Source organism: Chelonus insularis, unplaced genomic scaffold (assembly GCF_013357705.1).
Source record: "Chelonus insularis isolate UGA/USDA-ARS -01 unplaced genomic scaffold, ASM1335770v1 contig_358_pilon, whole genome shotgun sequence".
Taxonomy (NCBI): domain Eukaryota; kingdom Metazoa; phylum Arthropoda; class Insecta; order Hymenoptera; family Braconidae; genus Chelonus; species Chelonus insularis.
In genome coordinates this window covers 825,547-845,543 of record NW_023276522.1, presented here as the reverse complement: position 1 = coordinate 845,543, position 19,997 = coordinate 825,547, and the positions used below count along the sequence as shown (strand labels likewise).

At 27.6% G+C, this 19,997-nt stretch overlaps 4 protein-coding genes and 1 long non-coding RNA gene across 7 annotated transcripts; 2 read left to right on the top strand and 3 right to left on the bottom strand.

Annotated features, from left to right (window-relative positions):
- Positions 1-1,281: 1,281 nt before the first annotated feature.
- LOC118066932 (pro-interleukin-16-like) lies at positions 1,282-9,538 on the bottom strand. Of its 3 annotated transcripts, none has more exons than XM_035083375.1 (5): positions 8,928-9,538; positions 7,709-8,470; positions 3,350-3,592; positions 2,103-3,200; positions 1,282-1,972 (listed from the first exon to the last, which is right to left on the bottom strand). In XM_035083375.1, exons 2-5 carry the CDS (start codon positions 8,430-8,432, stop codon positions 1,791-1,793), a joined length of 2,247 nt encoding a protein of 748 aa, XP_034939266.1. In that variant the 5' UTR covers positions 8,433-8,470; positions 8,928-9,538; the 3' UTR covers positions 1,282-1,790. The 3 variants fall into 3 exon arrangements, with proteins under 3 accessions (XP_034939266.1, XP_034939267.1, XP_034939268.1); XM_035083376.1 differs by having other exon boundaries at positions 9,305-9,538; XM_035083377.1 differs by having other exon boundaries at positions 9,461-9,479.
- LOC118066933 (uncharacterized) lies at positions 5,029-6,175 on the top strand. Its single transcript, XR_004690302.1, has 3 exons — positions 5,029-5,459; positions 5,538-5,641; positions 6,090-6,175. It is a non-coding gene; the product is annotated as an uncharacterized lncRNA (long non-coding RNA).
- Positions 9,539-9,634: 96 nt separating the features above from the next.
- LOC118066991 (glutamate receptor ionotropic, kainate 2-like) lies at positions 9,635-13,338 on the bottom strand. Its single transcript, XM_035083496.1, has 9 exons — positions 13,191-13,338; positions 12,612-13,111; positions 12,207-12,533; positions 11,917-12,079; positions 11,637-11,845; positions 11,439-11,528; positions 11,224-11,384; positions 10,888-11,159; positions 9,635-9,765 (listed from the first exon to the last, which is right to left on the bottom strand). Exons 1-9 carry the CDS (start codon positions 13,336-13,338, stop codon positions 9,635-9,637), a joined length of 2,001 nt encoding a protein of 666 aa, XP_034939387.1.
- Positions 13,339-14,464: 1,126 nt separating this feature from the next.
- Positions 14,465-16,734, top strand: ref(2)P (refractory to sigma P). Its single transcript, XM_035083245.1, has 4 exons — positions 14,465-14,605; positions 14,688-14,872; positions 15,128-16,239; positions 16,326-16,734. The coding sequence occupies exons 2-4, from the start codon at positions 14,695-14,697 to the stop codon at positions 16,545-16,547; spliced, it is 1,512 nt and encodes a 503-aa protein (XP_034939136.1). The 5' UTR covers positions 14,465-14,605; positions 14,688-14,694; the 3' UTR covers positions 16,548-16,734.
- Positions 16,735-16,851: 117 nt separating this feature from the next.
- mRpS29 (mitochondrial ribosomal protein S29) lies at positions 16,852-18,721 on the bottom strand. The gene is made up of 6 exons (XM_035083247.1): positions 18,599-18,721; positions 18,074-18,412; positions 17,889-17,981; positions 17,680-17,816; positions 17,258-17,605; positions 16,852-17,192 (listed from the first exon to the last, which is right to left on the bottom strand). The coding sequence occupies exons 1-6, from the start codon at positions 18,612-18,614 to the stop codon at positions 16,953-16,955; spliced, it is 1,173 nt and encodes a 390-aa protein (XP_034939138.1). The 5' UTR covers positions 18,615-18,721; the 3' UTR covers positions 16,852-16,952.
- Between the last annotated feature and the right edge of the window lie 1,276 nt (positions 18,722-19,997).

Genomic DNA, 19,997 nt, shown 5'->3' with positions numbered 1-19,997 from the left:
ATTTCGTTGGAATGTCAGTTTAAATAATAATTATTTCATAAAATATGTGAATTCGACATTTAACTGCAGTGGAAGACGAAATATATATTGCTTTTGTTTTTGATACCACCAACAATTATCTGTTATAATTTATAAAGAATATATCATATAGTATTCCCTATTCAATGGACTGTTATTTATTTAACAAATATTTTACCAACCAATTTCATTCGTTTGAATTATTTTTATTATAAAGCAATAATTTTTTTAGTGGGCAGAAATGATGTACTTGTTCTTCGAATTATTTTTTTTATTTTTTATCAAGTTTCTATTTTGTTCAAACAAATACGCTCTTATTTGAATAAATTTTTCTAATTATAAGTTATTAGTAAAATATTTAATTGTTTATAGATATTTATGTTTTGATTATAATATTATTAAATTAAATAATGGTAAATGTATATATGTTAATGATACTTTAACAATGTTGTTGGTAATTTATTTAAAATGTCTATTCATATAAACAAAATAAAGCATCCGACTATTATAACCCTTATTATATAGAATATGCAATCTATCTTTTACATGAAAAATTTCTTTTAATTAACTAATCGTTCAACTGGCCATTTAAACAATAATTATTAAAATTTCAATTCGTAGAGCGAATCAAAATTGTATATTATAGATTGATTCACCTATCATCATTAAGGATATTCAAAAAATATATGTTCCAAAAGTATACGTTTTTTTCTTTAAATTAAGCAATTCATTATGTATAAATGTAATAAAAAAGTTTTAATACAATAAGATACTATCTTATACGATTATACTCTAATGATTTTTCGATGTTCTTTTATTTGAAAAATCTATTAAATGAGTGTTATATATTTTCTTATAAAATTTCAGCAATTTCTATCTCATAGTAAGTAGTGCATAGAAACAACAATAAAAATTGGTTGTTCAGACATCGAAACGTTATTTAGTTTAAAAAATTAAAAAATATTGACTCTTTTCTTACATATTTCTTACAATGATAGTTATTTATAAATTAAGTGATCAATCTTGTGCTATTTCATTATATCATACATAAGATTTAATCGAATGTAGGAATAATTTTTTCATTGTTGTGCCAGTTAAATGATTCAATTTTTGGATTATATTATGCACAATTCTAGTAGACTAGATACTAATAACCTTTTTTTTTTTGTTTTATAAAAAATAACAATTATAATGTATGAAAAATATTGGATTTTTCAGCATAATGATAATAAAAGTATTTTTGGATTTTATCTTTGGGTAATTTTTACAAATATAAAATTAAAAAATTCTCCATTTCATGAACTTTGGATTAATTAATGAACTTGACTGTTCTCAAACTATCATTTCTTTTTCAATAAATGATAATTGAAAGTTGATCTTTAATGTATATAACATTTGTTAAATAAATCGTAGTAACAACACTCATGTATTTTTTGAATTTTCGCAGTTGATTATTTCATGATTTTCTAAAATTTAATATAAATAAAAATACAACAAATATTTCTTTCAATATTTTCTAAAAGCATTATTAACTGTACTAAAAAATTTTTTTTTAATGTTGTATATAATTGTTGTCAATATTGTAAAGATATTGATTTATAAAAAATCATCATTATAACGTTGAAAAATCAATAACTCAATGAATAGAATGTCAAAAAGTCAACCAATAAATTTGTAAAGAAAAAAATTTGAATGAAATAAAATTTTTAACTTTAACAGGTAGATTACCTTTATAGAGAAAAAAGTTTTTCATAGTTATGTCAATCAATCATTTACTCTACAATTTCTCGCACACTAGAGTTCCCAGCACCAACGTTTTCTTTTTTCCTTTTTGTGACTCTTCGGCCTACATGTAGTACAACGTCGCCAGTTTTTATAGCTTTAAATTCTGCGATCGCCTCAGCATGAGTCATTCCATGCAAGGGCTTTGAATTTATCGATAGTATTTCATCTCCTGAGAAAAAAAAAATTGATAAAGTATAACAGAAAATAGTCAACTGATAGTACTGAAATTCTATCCCCTCCTCTTTTTCTTTTGTTATTCCTCTTTTTCTAACAATATACAATTAATATAAATTATTTACCTTCTTTAACCGTACCCGAATCAGCTGCTTGGCCATGAGGAAAAACAGTCTTCACATAAATCCCCATATTTCCTCTAGGACTATCAGTTCCTCCAACAATACTAAATCCAAGTCCTTTGTGTCCTGGACCCTTAGAAAAACGCGCAGTAAGAATAGTGAAAGATGCTGTATTTTTACCAGGTCTTGGTAGAGTACAAAACCGAGATTCTTCATTCTCAACTAATTCTTGAATATCTTCAAGTTCTGAATCAGAATTTAACCCTTCATCCGTTTCTTGACCTGCCTGCCATGGCTTTAAATTTTGTCTAGTTGATCCAGCAATATTGACAACACTTCGAGAACTTAATCTTACTTTAGATTTAATAGTTGAATTTTTATCTGTCCCTAAACTCGATGGACCTTGTTCGTTGGCAGTATTGTGATGATTCGAATTTACCATGTAGTTCGATACTTGACCACCAATTACAAAATCAGTGCTTCTTTTCCGTGATCTAACACGAGGAATGTGAATTTCATTAACTTCATCTGCAGAAGGAATTCGTTGATGCCTAGCATTTTTTTCAAATCTAATGTTTTCGTACGAATTATCGTTAGGACATGGACAGGACAAATTCGAGGTCTCTGAATCCGAGTAGACAACAGACCGACGTGGTCGATGATATCGAACATTTTGGTATGAATGATTACCATTATGTTCTGAATTACATCTCCGAAGAGTATCTGAAGAAGCTGTATTTTCGTAAATACATTCATCCTCACTTTCCTCACGTGTTTGGCCATGAATCCATGAAGTACAAAAGGTTCTTTCATTATCATTGGTTATATAGCACCGTGGAGAATTAGGAGCACTCACTTCTGCGAGTGTGGAGAGTTTTTCATTCAAAGCATACATAGATAATGAAGTGGGCTCAACGCTTGAATCATATTTGTCACTGGTTGAGCTTGAAAGGGGACTTGGAACATAGAAATTCGAAACATTATCCTTTGGTGGAAACACTTCAGACACACTTAAAGCCTTGCGTTTTCTTATACCAGCATTTATTTTACTCAATTTACTTCGCAATACGTTCTGAATATCTGCAATCCCTTTATTTGCTCCTGAAAGAAATATTTATGCTACTTAATTTTCTCTGTCTAAAATTTAAAGATTTTTATTAAATTCTATTACGAAAACTAATGAATTGTATCGGGTTACAAAAATGGTTCAATTTAAAAATATTATTCATTACCTATTTATATATTTATACCTGGCAACCGAAGTGAACTCGTTTGAAGTAATTTTTTCGGTGAATTCCTATCTCTCGATGATTTAGGTGCCGGAGAAGCTTCTCTACTAGTTGGTGTGGATCTAACACCATGAATAATACCAATTTTCGATCCACCATCTTGAATTAGTGATTCCTCTTGAGGCTCTGGAGTTTCTTGAACTGAACATCTTCTTCGTAGTTTTCTCCATCGTTGACTTATGCTTTTATTCCATAAGCTGAGGTCTAAAATTATAAATGAATTGATAAGAAATTTTTCTTAACCAAAGTACGCATTATCATACAGTCGTAGTCAAAATTATTTAAACTGTTTCCAATGTTCATATGTAACTAAAAAATAATTATCAAAAATAACTATCGAGTGTTTTTAATATTGATTTCAAGATATTGTCATTGACAACAAATTGCCATTATTCGTTATTGTTATCAAAGAAAAAAAATATCATTGCATTTTTTTCTGCAAAACATCAAGCTTAACAATTGATAAATATATTTGATAAAATGTCCTACTAAAAATTTGACATTCAAACTAAATATGTAAAAACTGTATGATTAAAAAATGTAGAATATACAATTATAATCATTTCCGTATCAATCTAACAGGAAAAAAAGTCTTTGGACAGAAAATTGTAATACGAACTAATAAATAATTAATGTTGGATTCCTAATGTCTGATCAAGTCGGGGGTCACCTAATTCAATAGTAACTTGGATGGTCAATAAAGTAAATAATGCAAATAATTACTAGAAACTTCGTGAAAAAAATAAAGTGTGATTGCGATGGAAATTGCAAAAAAAAAACTATAGAAAAAAAACGTTAACAAATAATTTTGATAGTTCTCAAATTCGAACAGATAATAATAAATAATAAATATATATTAATAATGAAAAATAAAAATAGAACTACATAAATTAAAATAGTGTAGAAGGCAATGAAAACAGTAATTATACATATAATTAATGTTACCGAAACACTGTTGTCCTTTGGAATCTATCTCTTGTCCCATTGTTCTTAAATGTTTTGGGCATTATTATCATCAGTAGACTTAACTTTCACTCGCAATTCTATTCTTTAAGTTCCATGCCTTCCATCATCATTATGCTATCATTGCTCTTTTATGGTTAAATACTCATTAAAATACCTTCTTTAACATTGAATTTATACAACAAATTTTGAAAGTTTATATTTACTCGGTTCAATAACCATTTGAAGTTCAAATCGAAGAATTTGAAAATAGAAATAAAAAAAACCGACAACAATAGCGAGCATATTTTTTTAAGAGAAACCACAGACAATCAGTTATGTATGAAAATTGTAATATATTAATAGCGTTTATAGATTTATTTTATGCACAAAATAAAAATTATTTATTTAATAAATAATATACACATACATTTGATTACTAAGTAACTATTTTATTGAATTCAAAAAGATAAAAAAAATAAACATGTACTCTAAGCGGTCTCTCATCAACAACTGGAGAAAAACGACGCTAACGACGCCGTGTGTGGCGATACAATAATATTGTATAAAAAGGGAGTTAGAGGGAGTATGTGTAGAGACAAACAGCCGCGCGCAGCTTTTATTAACCAATACAACTTCAACTATTTCTTTTTTTCTCGTACTATTTTCTTTGTCTTTCTTCTTGTATGTGACCAGTGGTTACGAATGCACGTGCATATATGAGTAATATAGTTAAGCATGCATTTCTTTTTCGAAACATTCATCATAGACACACCTTTTTTTTGGTGTTTATTCATAATATTTTCTTCATTTTGTCATAATTATATGATAACATTTTATTGCTATTATAGCATACATCACTTTCAATTAACTGGACGTAAAATAAAATATCTTTTCAAGAAATAAAAATGAGAGTGAGATCAGGCTAAGGGAATGTCAAGAAAAAAATAAACCGACCAACACCTCAAAATACTTCAATTGATGTATTTTACACACTACCATTGTACAACCGCTTTTCTCTACCCTGGGTTGACATGAAACATAAGTGATCTTATTCGATGATCATCCAATAACATCTAACATCTTTTTTAGTAAATGTATAATTTTAAATTTATCCTGTCATAAAAAGGTAAATATTATTATATTTATTGAAACATTTTCTTCGAAAAATCTAAAAAATGTAATATAAATGTATTATTATCGATAGGATTTGTATATCCAGATCGTTTGCAGAGTTAGTGAAGAAATAAAATTAAAAATAGAGCATTGGTATTAACTCCAAATTTAGATAGAGCTGAAAATGTGTAGAAGGTATGTATGTTTATAATATGATTGATATAGATGTAACAAATATACATGAAGTCATCCTATTATAGTGGTGTTCTTCTGTTGTCTAATGATTAGTATTCCTACATGTTGAATGTACCGTTTTTTAAACCTGATATTATTTAGTAAAAAAATGATCAATATAATATAATAGACTAGTTAATTTTTTAATATATTTTTTCAAGATATTATAACAGTATAATTAAATATAAATATCATTTTCATGGTACCTATCATATCAATGCCTATATGTTGTGTAGAATGAGTGTATATTTGTATAAATGAATTGATATTAAATGAATGTTAATAAAAGAAAATGTGCTATGTACTTAGAAGAGCTAAATATAACATAAAGTATGAAACGTAAGTGAGATTAAAAAATGATCAAGTTGACTAGCTTTGACTATAAGTTGAGAACTGTTTGCATAATTAGAATCAACGATGCGTACCGACTGGCCTCAACCATTGTGTCTGTATACAGTTAGCTGATTATTCTTGCCAAGACACGAACGAATGAGCTACAATGAATCTACTGTAGAGAAAAGTCATGTATACGTAATGTACGCAAGATAAGTACCTATATGTTGAGAGCCTTAGTGATGAGACACGGTGCAATGCTCTGGTGACGCGTCAATGGCCTTGTAAGTGAATCGTCAAGGTACTAGCCTTTGCTTTGCATAATAAATAAAATGAAAGCACCATTTTAGATGATTTTAAATAGGGATTTATTGGAATCACATAATATGTTATTTCTGTTTTTGTTTTCAATATGATTATTATGAGTAGTTATTTTTTAATTGATGTATAGGAATTAAATTGATAATAATAATAATTAAGGAAATAGTAGATAATTATAGAAATTGTTGAAATTTTCGGAAATAACAATACTTATTAATGTGTTTGTAAAATGACGACACAGCGTAAAAATCAAAATTTTCTTTAGACACATTAAATATTTTCCTATAATATATAAATATTCTTAATTTTATTACGTATTGACGTTTGAAACGATTAGTTACTTTCACAATTTAACAATTTCTTAAAATTGATTTTTATTAATAATTATATTAATTTTTATTAATATTTATCTGTCTTGAATTGAAAATGAATGAAAAATGCTATTTATATGGGATATTATTATAAAAAGTATTAGAGTGTCGATAAATTGAATATGTGTACAATTGTCAAGACATAATACTCTTTACGAAATTAAAGAATTGAAGGGACACGCCCGTATGGTATTCTCATACAAAAATTTTTCTACTACAATTTGTGATTATATCTTAACCAGCATATGAATAAACCATTATAACAACATATCGAGGTTATTTCCAGAGTTAAGAGTTAATAGATAACAATTTGTCTTTTTTCTCGATAGCCTCGTGTTTTTACTGAACAGTTTGTGATAAGCAGGCGCCTTCATTCAAAGAGTTCATGACTATAATTTCTCTCTCAGTCAATGAAATCAATAATTGTCATCATTATCTTAATATGTGATAATTTTTTATAAATCAATTATTTCTTATAAACAAAAGCTATTGACTAAATATTTTAGTTATTTAATATAACAAAAATAAATGCTCACCTCTATTCTCACAAACGTCACACAAAACCATTATCGAAAAACTGATAATCATTTAGTCATCACTAAAAGACGTTTTCTTATAAAAATAACGATAAGTTTAATGATCAAGTAACATACTTATTGATAGTTGTGAGAAAACTTTGAAAAATCTAAACAGTTTGATAGCTACATTCGTACTGACAGTTGCCGGCATATGGGTGACATCGGGAGAGCATCAGTTTGGTACAAAGAGGGGACAATTTATGTTATTATCGTAGTGGGGACAGGAAGAACCAGCGATCAATATTAGTTGGAAACTGAACTTTACTAATAATATAATATAAAAAGCTGAACAAGCTGAACATTTGTATTATACGTATTAATCATTGGCTTTAACATATTTAATCAATAAACACATAGAATTTTTTATGTGATTTTTTTCAATAATTAAAAATTTATCTAATAATATATACTTGTATATAACTGACCTTTTTTATCTTCACTCTCAGAATCCGAGTCAAGTCGTACAGAACTTTCAGTTTTAAAATCTTTTTTTAATAATTCCAATTGCCGATTAGACTCTTTTATTAATCCATCTAAAATGTCCGGACGATTAGGGAGTGATTCTTGTCGATTCATTGACACTTGCCGATTTTCTCTTTTTCTTCGTGCTGGAGCTTGCGGTTGATCTTGAATAAGTGTTGATTCTTCTCGATGTTTATTATTAACAGACTTTTGACAACTTGAATCGAGACGAGAAACTTGTAAAAGTTTTTGTGCCAACATTTTTGTTGTGATACCTACATCATTATTGATCACTGATTTATTAATATCGTTGAGTCGGTCAGTTTCGATCAATGCCATATTTTGCAAACGTTCTAAATCTTTTAAATTAGCAAGCATAGAATTGGAAGGTGGTCGTGTATGTGGTGATAGATAAACAGTCTTGACATTAACATTTCCAACTTCTTTAGATAATGAAGTTTTCCATTTTTTCTCTGGCAATTTGTTTAAGACACTTTCTCGTATTTCACTAATATTTCGTAATTTTGGTGATTTGATATCTTTATTGGTCTTTTGATTTTTTTTTACAAGATTTGTTGGTTGTGGCGGTGTTCGTATCTCACTTCTGCTTGCTCTCAAAGGTGTTATTCGCACCAATTTTGGCACATTTCTCGGATCATCCGTTTGTAATTGACCTCGATAAACCATGTTTATGGTAAAAGTGAATTAAATGGGCGATTTAAATTCTGTAATTAAATTATCAGTTTAAAACTAATGATTTTTTGGTATATTTCTAATAGGGAAATTTTTACGTTGTGTAATTAGACATTCTTATATTTTAAAATATAAATAAATATGAAACGAAGCATATAGATATGTAGTAAAGATATATGAAAATTCAATTTATGTTATAGACATAATAATAGTCACTTTCACTGACACACACGAAAAAACAAATATTTACAGTTATATTAAAATTTGTAATTGTATAATGTACTTTATGTAAACTTGGCTTTCATAATTATGTATTAACTCAAGTATAAAAATAAAATGAAAACTCAAAATTCCTAAAATGACGCAATGATAATAGAAAATTTGTTTTCAACAACGAATATAAACAAAACAAATTTTATTTGAATTTATTGCTTAAACCATTCAAGAACTTTATGATTAATTATAATTAATTAATTCAACAAATATTACCGTTATCTTTGAAGAAAAAATTGCTGAGAAAATTAATTGGATTGTATTTTTCAACACATTTAAACATAAACGTATTTATAAAAGAAAAGAAAAATGCTGAGAATGAATTTCCAAGTTGTATATAATATTTATCTCAAGCCTATAGGTCATGCTGAAATGCAGAAGTCGAAGGTCGTAATCATATATTGGTTTAAATAACGTGGGTTGCTTGTGACTTTTCGCGTGGGCAATATACAGAAAATATTAAAGACACATTACAACATAGAACGTTTATTCAATTGATTATATTTTAATATGAACTTTTTCTTTTCTATCTCATCAGTATAAACAGTATGAACCAAATGTCACGCAAAGTAAGTTTTTTCACTAAAACTCACCAATTATTATTAATTATATATAAATAACAAATACTTAAAAATAACTGTGAAGTTTTGAATTAATTATACGAATGGACAATTCACAAAAATCGTATAACACCATAAATATTTATAAGTTTAAAGTCGTTAAAATTAGAACAAAAAATAAAACGTAACTAAGCAGTGTGTTGATCAACTGACATACGAGTTGTTTATTTGCCGACACAAAGTCTACTACTGGATACTGGATGATGTGGTATAACTTGGGAAAAAGGAAACGCAATGGCGCGATGCCAAGCTGAGTTATTCACCTCTTCCTTTCCATCGGCATCTCTACTCCTGTAGCTTTACTTAAGCAATCGGTGGGGCATGATGCGAAACGACGCCTCGTTCTTCCCCTTCCTCTTTTTTTCGCGCATAATTTAATGATACAGAGTAACGAGCACGTAATAAGAGACACATATTCACTTTGTAGTTGACGACTTGAAACAACACTAATACTATCATATTACTATTAAATATTACTTGATAGACCACTACCCACTTTTAAGCATTTAAATTTTTTATTCGCAATTTTTTTTTGCTGATTTTATCGTGAAGGCGTCAAAAATTCCTTTTAATGTTTTTATTTATAATGATGATACTTTCTACTTGATTGTTATGGTATTGACTATTTCATTGCAAGAATTTTTTTTTTAATTTTTCGATTTTAAATATAGAAAAAAATGATTTAGCGACTTGGTATTATAGATTAGTTGTAAATTTACATTGGATTTAATCCATTAATGAGTTATTCATGGTTTTATAATTTTTTTTTTTTCAATATTTAAATAGATAGTCTAGTTTATAAGTTTGAGTTTATATATGTATCATTATAAGAAAAAAATTAATTACCCAATGTTAATTTAGCTTTATTTCTACAGTGCATAATCGAGTGGGAAGTAAAAATTAAACATAAAACGACCACACCCCCAAGGCCATGTACTGATTGCAACGAAAAATCTATCTGAACATTCTACATGATTTCAAGTCAACACCATTTATGGCGAGCTCATTAGTTACATTGTACTTTGATATAAATTTATTCACTGGAATGTGTCAATATTTTTTTTAATACTTGTAATAAAGTTTGTATATATTTATGTATATATTAGAAATGCATTCAAATAATAATTTTGTGAAGAAAAAAATTTTTTTTAAATTTATTTAAATACTGACGTATATTTATACTCATATATAAAATATGATATTTAACTTTATGATGACCAAAATTGAAAGGAAATACGCAAGTAGTTTTTTTAATAAGTTGACGGTAAATTATACAAAGGATACTTCCGCTGCAGGTTAAAAACGGAAATGAAACACGTGCTCAGTCACACATCTCAAAATATTACAAAATAAATCGTAAGTACATGTATGTAGACTTAGTTGTATTAAATGGAATTATTCTTGATATATACATATATATATTTTTTAAACGTAGAAGGATAATTTATCAACGTGAATTAGATGATCATTAACTCTAAATTCTTTTTTTCGTTTACTTTGTTTTTGTTGTTTTTTATGAATTTTATAATCAAATGTATAGGCATTTTTAAACTCACTATTATCAAACTTGTTCATGATATTTAAATTGCTTGACTTAGTTGGATTAAAAAACCATTGTAAGAATTTATTGAAATAGAGAAAGTGAATTTTTTCAAGCATAAAAACAAGTGCAGAGGTACATAAACCTCCAGCGATAACTAAAAAAACAGGTGCAGCTCCTTGAATATCTAATGAATTGTTGATATTTAACTCACTTATAGTCAGTGATCTATGTAAATATCTTCGTTTTAATCGCCTTAAAACTCCATTATCTCTAAATCGGTTAATTCTGAAAAATCGATAACAATAAACTAACATTTTTTCCTTTTTAAAAATATGGTGACGAGGCTTACTGATAATTAATCAATCCAGTATAAGAACTATTGTGTGGTAGAATCATTGCTATACTGTCAATTTTTCCTGTTTCGATGAAACCAATTTCACATGGTAAGTTAATGGTTACCGATTTCTTCAGCGCATCATTTGCGTAGAACGCCACTTTCTTATAACATAACTGTAAAATAATTATATTAACATTTATTATACATTTTACTCATCATTCTATTACCTGTAAGAATCCCTCATTGTTAGTTTTCGGCAACGATTTTCTTGGAACCATAATTTTTCTCAATTCTTTCATCACTGGATCTTCAGAATGCTAAAAAATAATATAAATAATTATAAATTTAAGTGAACAAAAAAAAATAATATTTTAAACTAGATCAAGTATTGATACAAATATCAAGCAAAACATGAAAAAACATACTGTGAATAGATCGTAATTTGCACCATCTTGGAGTACCGATAATTCGTACGTTCCATCAGCAATAAATTCTTCAACTGAACTGAAGAGTGGTGGAGGATCTGATACAGCTAAATAACTGGTAATAGCAGCAGAATAAGTCGCAGATATAACTATACTTGTAATAAAAATGGAAAAATAAGCTACTGCAAGTGACATTTTGGATGGAAACTCTAAAAATAGGAAACATAAATGAGTATAAACGTCTAAAAAAAAAAAATTATAAATTGTTTTATTTAATAACCTGGTATACTCTGTTGACAAAAAATGCCCCAAACTAAAAGATAATTTTCAACAATGCATTGTTTCACGGGTTTAATATTTATTTTTTCTCTCATAGTGACCAATAAAAGAGGACTTATTGCTATAATAATCAATATTGAAATCCAAATATCTACCGAGAAAGCCTTAAAAAATATTTATACGCTCATTTGTTTTTTCTAACTATTAATAACTGTTTAAATAACTGATTTTTAATCTTTTGCAGTAGAATAATATAATTTAATAAAATAATCATAATTTATTTATAAATACCTTGAAATAAGCAGACAAATGAATAGCTCGATTATCCATTTGTTTAAAATAAATCCTACATGGTGAAATGTAAAGAGGTAATGTAAAATCTATTATTTCACGTCGATCATTAGTCATTGAAAGTTCACCAACTCCTAAATCTGCTTCTTGTCGTGAAATAACTCCGACCATTCCAGTCCATTTCTGTTGATGATCATTCCAGATGCCAAATCGATCATTTTCAATCAATTTATTGATTGAAAAATTCATTGCGTATTGCAATTCAGTTACAATTTCTCCCATATATCCATCTAGTGTATTATTTGTGAAATAGAAAAATGCTGATCCCTAGAAGAGAAAAAATTTTTTAAAAGGATTAAAAAAATGTCCTGTTACGATGGTAAAATTTAAATAATATCAATATACTCTCGAAAAAGTAATTCTTAATGGTAATCCGTGAAGAGAACCTCGTCTGTCATAAAGAGAACGATTACTGGTGAAAACGAGTCCTGTTTCCTTCTGCCAAATACCTAATAGACGTCTTTTTAAATTTTTACCATCAATAGTCCACCATTCATAAATATATCTTGGGTGCTGACAACACCAGACTATCAATTCAGTATTAAACTTTAAAGAGAATGTGTTAGTATTTACATTTTTATAATAATTATAAATTGTCGTGCCCTGTAAACCGGTAAATAAAAATAACCAGACTGGATAGCCCATATCTACTTTTTGACACCATGTCTCCAATAATTTAACATGTTCGATTTTTTCTAAAAATACAACAACCATTGGACGATCTATACGATATCTAAATAATTTTATTTCATCTTCTAAAGATTCAATGTGTTTTATGGTAGATATGATGTTATAATTCGATAAATACTTGACTGTTGTTTGTACAAATGTTCTCCATTCAAAAGCTGCAAAAGAAATAAATTAATAAAATAATTATATTTGTTAATAATGTAAAAAAAACATATCATCAAAATATCAATTTACCATCATCATTCTCATAAGATAGAAGTATAACACCAGATGTGTTATATTTATCATAAACATCCAATATAAGAAACTGATAAAAAGATGAATGACAATGATCTAAGCATAGTAGTATTAAACTAAGATCACTATAAATTAAAAACACCATCAACACTTTAAGCAATTTATTAAAATTTATCATTATATACTTCAGTTTGAAGAGTATTGGTACAAGTTTATTGGTATTGTTCACAATAGTGAAGTCAGTATACCGACTTTGACTAAAAGTTAAAATAAAAGATTACCATTTTTATTGCATGTAACATGTACATTTAAATTCACTTTAATGCACATATACAATCTATAAATCTGTGATTTCACACATCCTATTATTTATCTTTTTTGTTCATGCTCTCTGACAGCTTAATGTGACATAAGATTATCTTCATTTTGATATAATTAATTTGTTTAATTTATCCTAGTATCTTTTTGAATAGTTTTTTTTAGTAGTATTGACCTCAAAGCAACTTTCCTTTAATTTATTTACTTTTAAGTATCTTTAATTAACATTATTAAATTAGTTGTAGTAAAAAATTGATTAGAAATATTTCAAAACATATTGTTTACATTTTATGCATTTTTAATGAATTCTTAAATTTTGGTTTAATTTTAAAACATAGATCAAGTTATTCAATATTGATATACTGACTTAATAAGAAAAAAATTGTGATTATCTGAGAAAATGAAACATTATAATATATTTTTCTATACAGAGATACATACATCTCATACGTAATGTGTTTCATTGAAAAATGAAATGAGTGAATTATTGAGTCAGAAAAAAAATTAATGATCGTAATGAAATAGTTTGTCTTTAGTATGTTCAACAGAAAATTTGTAGAAAGTTCTAGATGATACGAGATTATTAGCCTTAGCCAATATGACTCATAAGAATGATGATGAAAATTATTTAATTTCATCGGCAACTAATTGTGAATCATAAGATAGTCAACAAATCGCACTAAACCACGTGATCTTTATGGTCTCCAATATGACTTCTCATCTAAATATGGCGGTCAATGATTCGATAAATAAAGATTTTTTTGATACTTTGTTTTCAAATGCAACATGTTTATATTTTATCTTCATATTTTTGTTATACTTTAAACAATAAAGTTTCTATATTTTTTCTATAATTTTCAAAAAGTTTCTTTAAAATTTTACAAAATTTTAATACAATAAGTATGAAAAAAAAAGTTGAAATATCATCGGATTATTCAACTTTCAAAACATGGCGCGTTACATAGAATCGCTAGTCAGCGACGCATTTTCTCCCACCACTTTACAATGGCTTGGTGTATAAAAACATCATCATTTTATGACGCAGTTGTCAGTTTGTAAGAAATTACGGAGTAATATCGAATTTTATTTGTGAAGTATATTTCGTTTCTCGAATACTTTTAATTGTATATAAATTTACATTTAACTATAAATAATAATAAATTTTTTATTTTAAAGCAAAATAATGGCTGGAATTGTGAATTTCAAAGTTTATCTGGAAGAAGATGAAGAATCTTCCAAACAAGAAGTTCGAAGATTTGGGATTGATTCAGATGTTGTAATGAATTTTGAGTATCTTCGTGAAAAGTTGCAAGTTATTTGCCCCCATTTAAAAGGAAAACGATTTATAATTAATTGGAAAGGTATATATATATTATATTTTTTATCTATTTTTAAGAAAAAATTACATCAGTTATTACATCCCTTTCCTAGTAATCTGTTTCCTAATGACTACAACTTAGAGTCTAGGTCCTAGACTAAACCTAGGCTAAACCCAGCTTTCCATTAACTTATAACGTTCTTATTTTTTATATTTGTCATGAAATTAATTGACATTTTTTTTAATAATAATTTCAATTTTACATAATAATAATAATGTAATATGTATACAATTTTAGATTCTGATGGTGACATGATAACAATCTCCAGCGATGAAGAATTAGTACTTGCTTTGAATGAAACATCAACAGATCCAGTTCGCAAGATCTATGTAAAAATTCTACATGATCATCAACCAAATGTTCAATTTTGTCCATCAGTATCACCAGCGACACTTCATGTAGGAGTTACATGTGATGGTTGCAATGGTCTTATTCGTGGATTTCGATTCAAATGTGTCCAATGCCCAGATTTTGACCTTTGCTCTTCTTGTCAGTCTCAAGGATTACATCCAGAACATTGTATGCTTCGTTTGGTGAATCCTCTTTATATTAAAGCACGCTTTGGAAAACGATTTATGCGTCACATGAATAAATTTGCAAAAAAACATTCCCAATCATGTCACGATGACGATGACGACGATGATGATAATGATGATGATGATGAAGCAAAAGTAAAAAATAAAAACAAAGGTTATAAATGTGCGGGAAAAAAATTGGAAAAACATAATAAACGAGTTTCAAATTGTCCAATCACATCTGATTTAGAAAGTATGATGAATTCAGTTACAGAATATATGAATGGATTGACACAAGACTTAACAGAACCACTAATTCAAATGACCAAGACAGAAAATCAAATGAATCAAAAGACACAAGAACAGAATAAAAATCAAACAAAAAAACAATCTGCATCAGAAGTAAAAGATAATCAAGAAAAATGTTCAAACTCACAAAGAATTCCGGAACGTAAAATACGCCATAATGACATCCTCAATATCTTAGGCCAAAGTTTGTATCACTTCTTGGATCCAGTGAGAATTGATTCAAACATACAAATGAAAACAGATCACCAAGAGCCTACTTCTTCAAATAATGATAAAAAAAAAGTTAATTCGAATAGTGATGTCAATAGCACAGCTGAATCTCCAACTCCTAGCACTTCTAAATCTAATAGTGGGACTGCTACTCCAAAAACTTTCAATGAAAAGAATGATACTGACAAACAAAATAGTGTTTCTTCAAGTTCCGAAAAAAGAATGAATAATGAGCCTAATACTAGTAAAAAAAATGTTGAATATGTATTAGAAAGAGATGGGCACAGTGATCCAGAGTGGACTGTTATCAAAGAGGTAAGAGTTAAATTTATTTGATACGAAATAAAATAAAAGAATAAATAAATATTGATAATTTATTAATGATAAAAAATTATCTCTAGGTAATGGCGGAAACTAAAGAGCAGCCGAAAAACGCATCAGCACCAATCTATCCTCAATTACCGGAAGAAAAGAAAATTTATCATCCTAACCCGAAAATTCAAAAAGCTGTTGAACTTATGATTCAAATGGGATTCTCTAATGACAATGATCTACTAACTAATCTTTTAGTCGCTAAAAATGGAGATATTGTCAGTGTCATAGATATTCTCCAACAACAGTGATTTAAATGAATCATATTCATTTATCTAAAAATTAGGAGTTTTCATTTCTAATTATTTTAAACATTCCATGATCTGTTTATTGATGTATCACTCAATACTTTTGATGTATCACTGAGCTACTATTGTATATGGCGTGTAGTATTCAGACATTTAGTTGGAATAAAATAAATAAAATCTATTTATTGTAGTTGTGATGTATTTTATCTATCTTTTAATTTGAATATGAATATAAGTTATTTCAAAATAATTAAAAATTATAAAAGCATTAAACCTATTAATCAAATTTCAATTTCTATGATGATAATTGGAAAAAAAATTTTTTTTTTATTTTTGATTATACATCTATAAATTATAAATATATTGGAGCAAAATCTTAACCATACATTTGTTACAAATACTTGAGTTCTAAAGTGGATTAATATAATTCATTAATTCAAGTGGATTTTTGTTTGATAATAATTCTAGTTCCCTTTGACCTTGTTTTGTTACATTTCTAATCCACATTCGATCTTTATAATAGTCCATAACTGCATCAAACTCATCTTTAGTATAGTTTTTTACTTCAACTGGTAGAAAAGGATCGAGAATTTCAAAACCTTTTTCTCCTAAAAGATATCGAGGATAGAATGATTCCTGCTGATTCTCCTAAAAATTAAAGTTTTTCATTATTTTATCGTTTAATAAAGTATATTATTCTTTAAGTATTTTACCTCCATAGCTAATTTATCAACAGTTAGAAGAATAGATCCATTGCACCAATCATTTTTCAAAAGATTCAATATGGATTGAGATAAAGACAATCTGTCACCATAAACAAAAGTATGTTCGGGATCTTTTAATTTTGAATTAGTTCCAAAGAAAATATTGATACCATCGAGAGCTACAAGGCAATTGCATCGACCAGCAGTACTAGCCATTTTAAATTCATTTATTATAGCATCGACAACATCACAAGCATATTTGACTCGAGCTATTCCAAAACTGATTAAATCTATAAGAGGTGATCCAGCAGCATGTTGTTCACGAGGATTCCAAACATAATCTTTTTGAAGTCTAAGCTGTAACATAAGATATTAGTAAAAGCTGAGTTAACTGATTGCTAATAAATATTCAAAGGCAATATTAAACTTACATCAAGTTGTCCTAAAAGCGATGCATTTTGATGTTTTATATGCAACAACCAAGCTGCAGCTTCAAGGGGTAAATCTACTAGACCTTCCCTTGTTTGTGAAAAACTTCTATCTTTAGTTCTTCTAAACCATAATGGTGCTATAAAAAATAATTTTGTATTATTTAACTGAGAAAAGTATAATTAGATAACGAATTAAAAATAATAATTACCCCAATTCAGATGAATAAGTAAACTTTTTTTTTCTAACCCATAATGTAATAAATGTGCTAAAGTTAATGTTTTTCCAGTTCCAATTTCACCATCTGATTAGTAATGTTAAGGAACTTTATATTCTTTCATATATAAATATATTTATATATTACAACTAGAGAGTTTTTGATACTTAAAAGGATACATAGAATATATTTATTAGGTGGTCGACTATAATCTGTCTGTTCCAAATATGATATGAGCTCAACAGCCGGCTCTCTTATTAATAGAGCTGTTTCATTGAATGTTACGGTATTTTTTTCAAAAGTTTCAGGTAATGTACATATTTGGAATAATGTAGATTTAACTTGATGTGGTACTGTGTAAAAACGAGTTAAATGATCACGAGTATGATTTATTGGATTCGATTCTGTCGTTCGTAAGACTTGAATCGGTGGAGATTCATCTGAAGTTAGGGATGCTGTTTCAGCTAGCGTTGAATGTTTACGAAAAATAGAATTAAATTGTCTTCTAATTAATGATCCTGTAGATATAAAAAATTAAGTAATCATTCAATTCTTAAATTTTTAAAACGATTTTATGATGTATATTAAAGTAAAATTTTTGGTTATGTTGGTGAACATAAAATAAAAATATTGAAAGATTTGGGTTATGTCAATGAATTTTGCTGTTTAATATACACATTTGAATCATTTTATTAATTACGTACTTGATGAAAATGCCATTTCCGATGACACTTAACAATAATTATTATTGATCAAAAATTACGTTACTTGAAAATTACTTTCTACACTTATTTTGTTCGTTTTTGAATGAATAAATACAATTTTTCACTCGGTAACGTTAACCATTCATTTTTAGATCATCAACCGGTAAAATAGAATCAGCTCTTTACCGATAACTGGAAATGTTTTTTTCCGTAACATTTGCCACTATTTTATGATAAATGTTTTATACTTATTATTTTTGCATATCAAATAAAATAAAATAAATTGATAAGGAAAAGTTCATTATTGAGTAATATCGATTAACAATTAATTGAAACTCAAAAATTCCACTTTTTATATCTTTAAATAAATATATCTCTAGAAGAAGAAAAATTTTGAACTTCAATGTGATAAAGCTCCAAAGTTGATAGGAAAAATGTATTGTAAAAGACTGAAGATTTTATTTTGGAAAATTTGTTTGTCATACATTGTTTCGTTGTATATTAGAAGCTTGAAGAATAACTGAAAAAAAAACACTTCTCAGCCATTCCTACATACTTTTGAAAATAAACATTATTCATTTTTACTACAATTCTTACTGATGCACCTGATGAAACATAAAGCGTAAAATTTAAATTATTATAATTAAATGCAAACCTGTCGCTTTAGCTTGTGTAAGGTCAGAAATGTAGTATTTTTAAGTTGAATTTTCTATCATGTGACAAAAATTTTGTGTAGTAGAATAGTAATTTAACCGTGGGAACGTACTACACTGAGTGAGTACACGAACTTCAAAGTAGAACCAACATCTGGAAACGATTTTGTGCTGTAAAATGTTGGTAAATTTTATCTACCTGTTAACAAGAAATCTGTAGGTGTAAGGTTTGGGAAATTTTGTGCAGAATATGTTTTCTAATTGAAACAACTGTGTGTAATATGGACAGATTTTAAATGATGTCTACTTCCAAGTTGACAAAAAAAAACGTTTAGCCTTAGATGAAATTTGAATGAAAAGGTAATTTTTTATTGAATGAGTACACTGTATATCCCAGTTTTCCAAAATGCATTATTGTAATGCAGATAAGTGTGTTAAATATGACGTTATCCATTTGATTAACATTGTAGTCACTTTTTACACACTTAGATCTGCGTTAAAATAATGCATTTTGGAAAACTGAGATTTACAGTGTAGTCTTGGTATAACATCTCATAGACTGTTAAACATATAATGATAAAAATTAAAAATTCACACGAAATTAAATAGTTATAATGTAATTGTTCGTCGAGCTATTGTTTACAAGAAAATATTAATATTTCATAATATAACCTAACATTTGATTATGCTTTACCGTCATTCTACCTTACCATCAAGCCCAATCATAGTATTTAGATGAGAAATAA

Excerpts from the sequence above, each read along its gene's own strand:
- LOC118066932 (XM_035083375.1), bottom strand. The coding sequence starts at position 8,432 with ATGGTTTATCGAGGTCAATTACAAACGGATGATCCGAGAAATGTGCCA. Across the intron at positions 3,593-7,708 it reads TGAGAGTGAAGATAAAAAAG|ACCTCAGCTTATGGAATAAA; the intron begins GTCAGTTATATA and ends TTATAATTTTAG. Across the intron at positions 3,201-3,349 it reads GAGTTCACTTCGGTTGCCAG|GAGCAAATAAAGGGATTGCA; the intron begins GTATAAATATAT and ends TATTTCTTTCAG.
- LOC118066991 (XM_035083496.1), bottom strand. The coding sequence starts at position 13,338 with ATGGTGTTTTTAATTTATAGTGATCTTAGTTTAATACTACTATGCTTA. Across the intron at positions 11,529-11,636 it reads CAAATTACGATCTATTCACA|CATTCTGAAGATCCAGTGAT; the intron begins GTATGTTTTTTC and ends ATTATTTTTTAG. Across the intron at positions 9,766-10,887 it reads CATGAACAAGTTTGATAATA|TCGTCAACTACAAAGTGAAT; the intron begins GTGAGTTTAAAA and ends TGTTGTTTCAAG.
- mRpS29 (XM_035083247.1), bottom strand. Across the intron at positions 17,817-17,888 it reads ACTTATTCATCTGAATTGGG|CACCATTATGGTTTAGAAGA; the intron begins GTAATTATTATT and ends TATTTTTTATAG. Across the intron at positions 17,193-17,257 it reads TTGATAAATTAGCTATGGAG|GAGAATCAGCAGGAATCATT; the intron begins GTAAAATACTTA and ends TTTAATTTTTAG.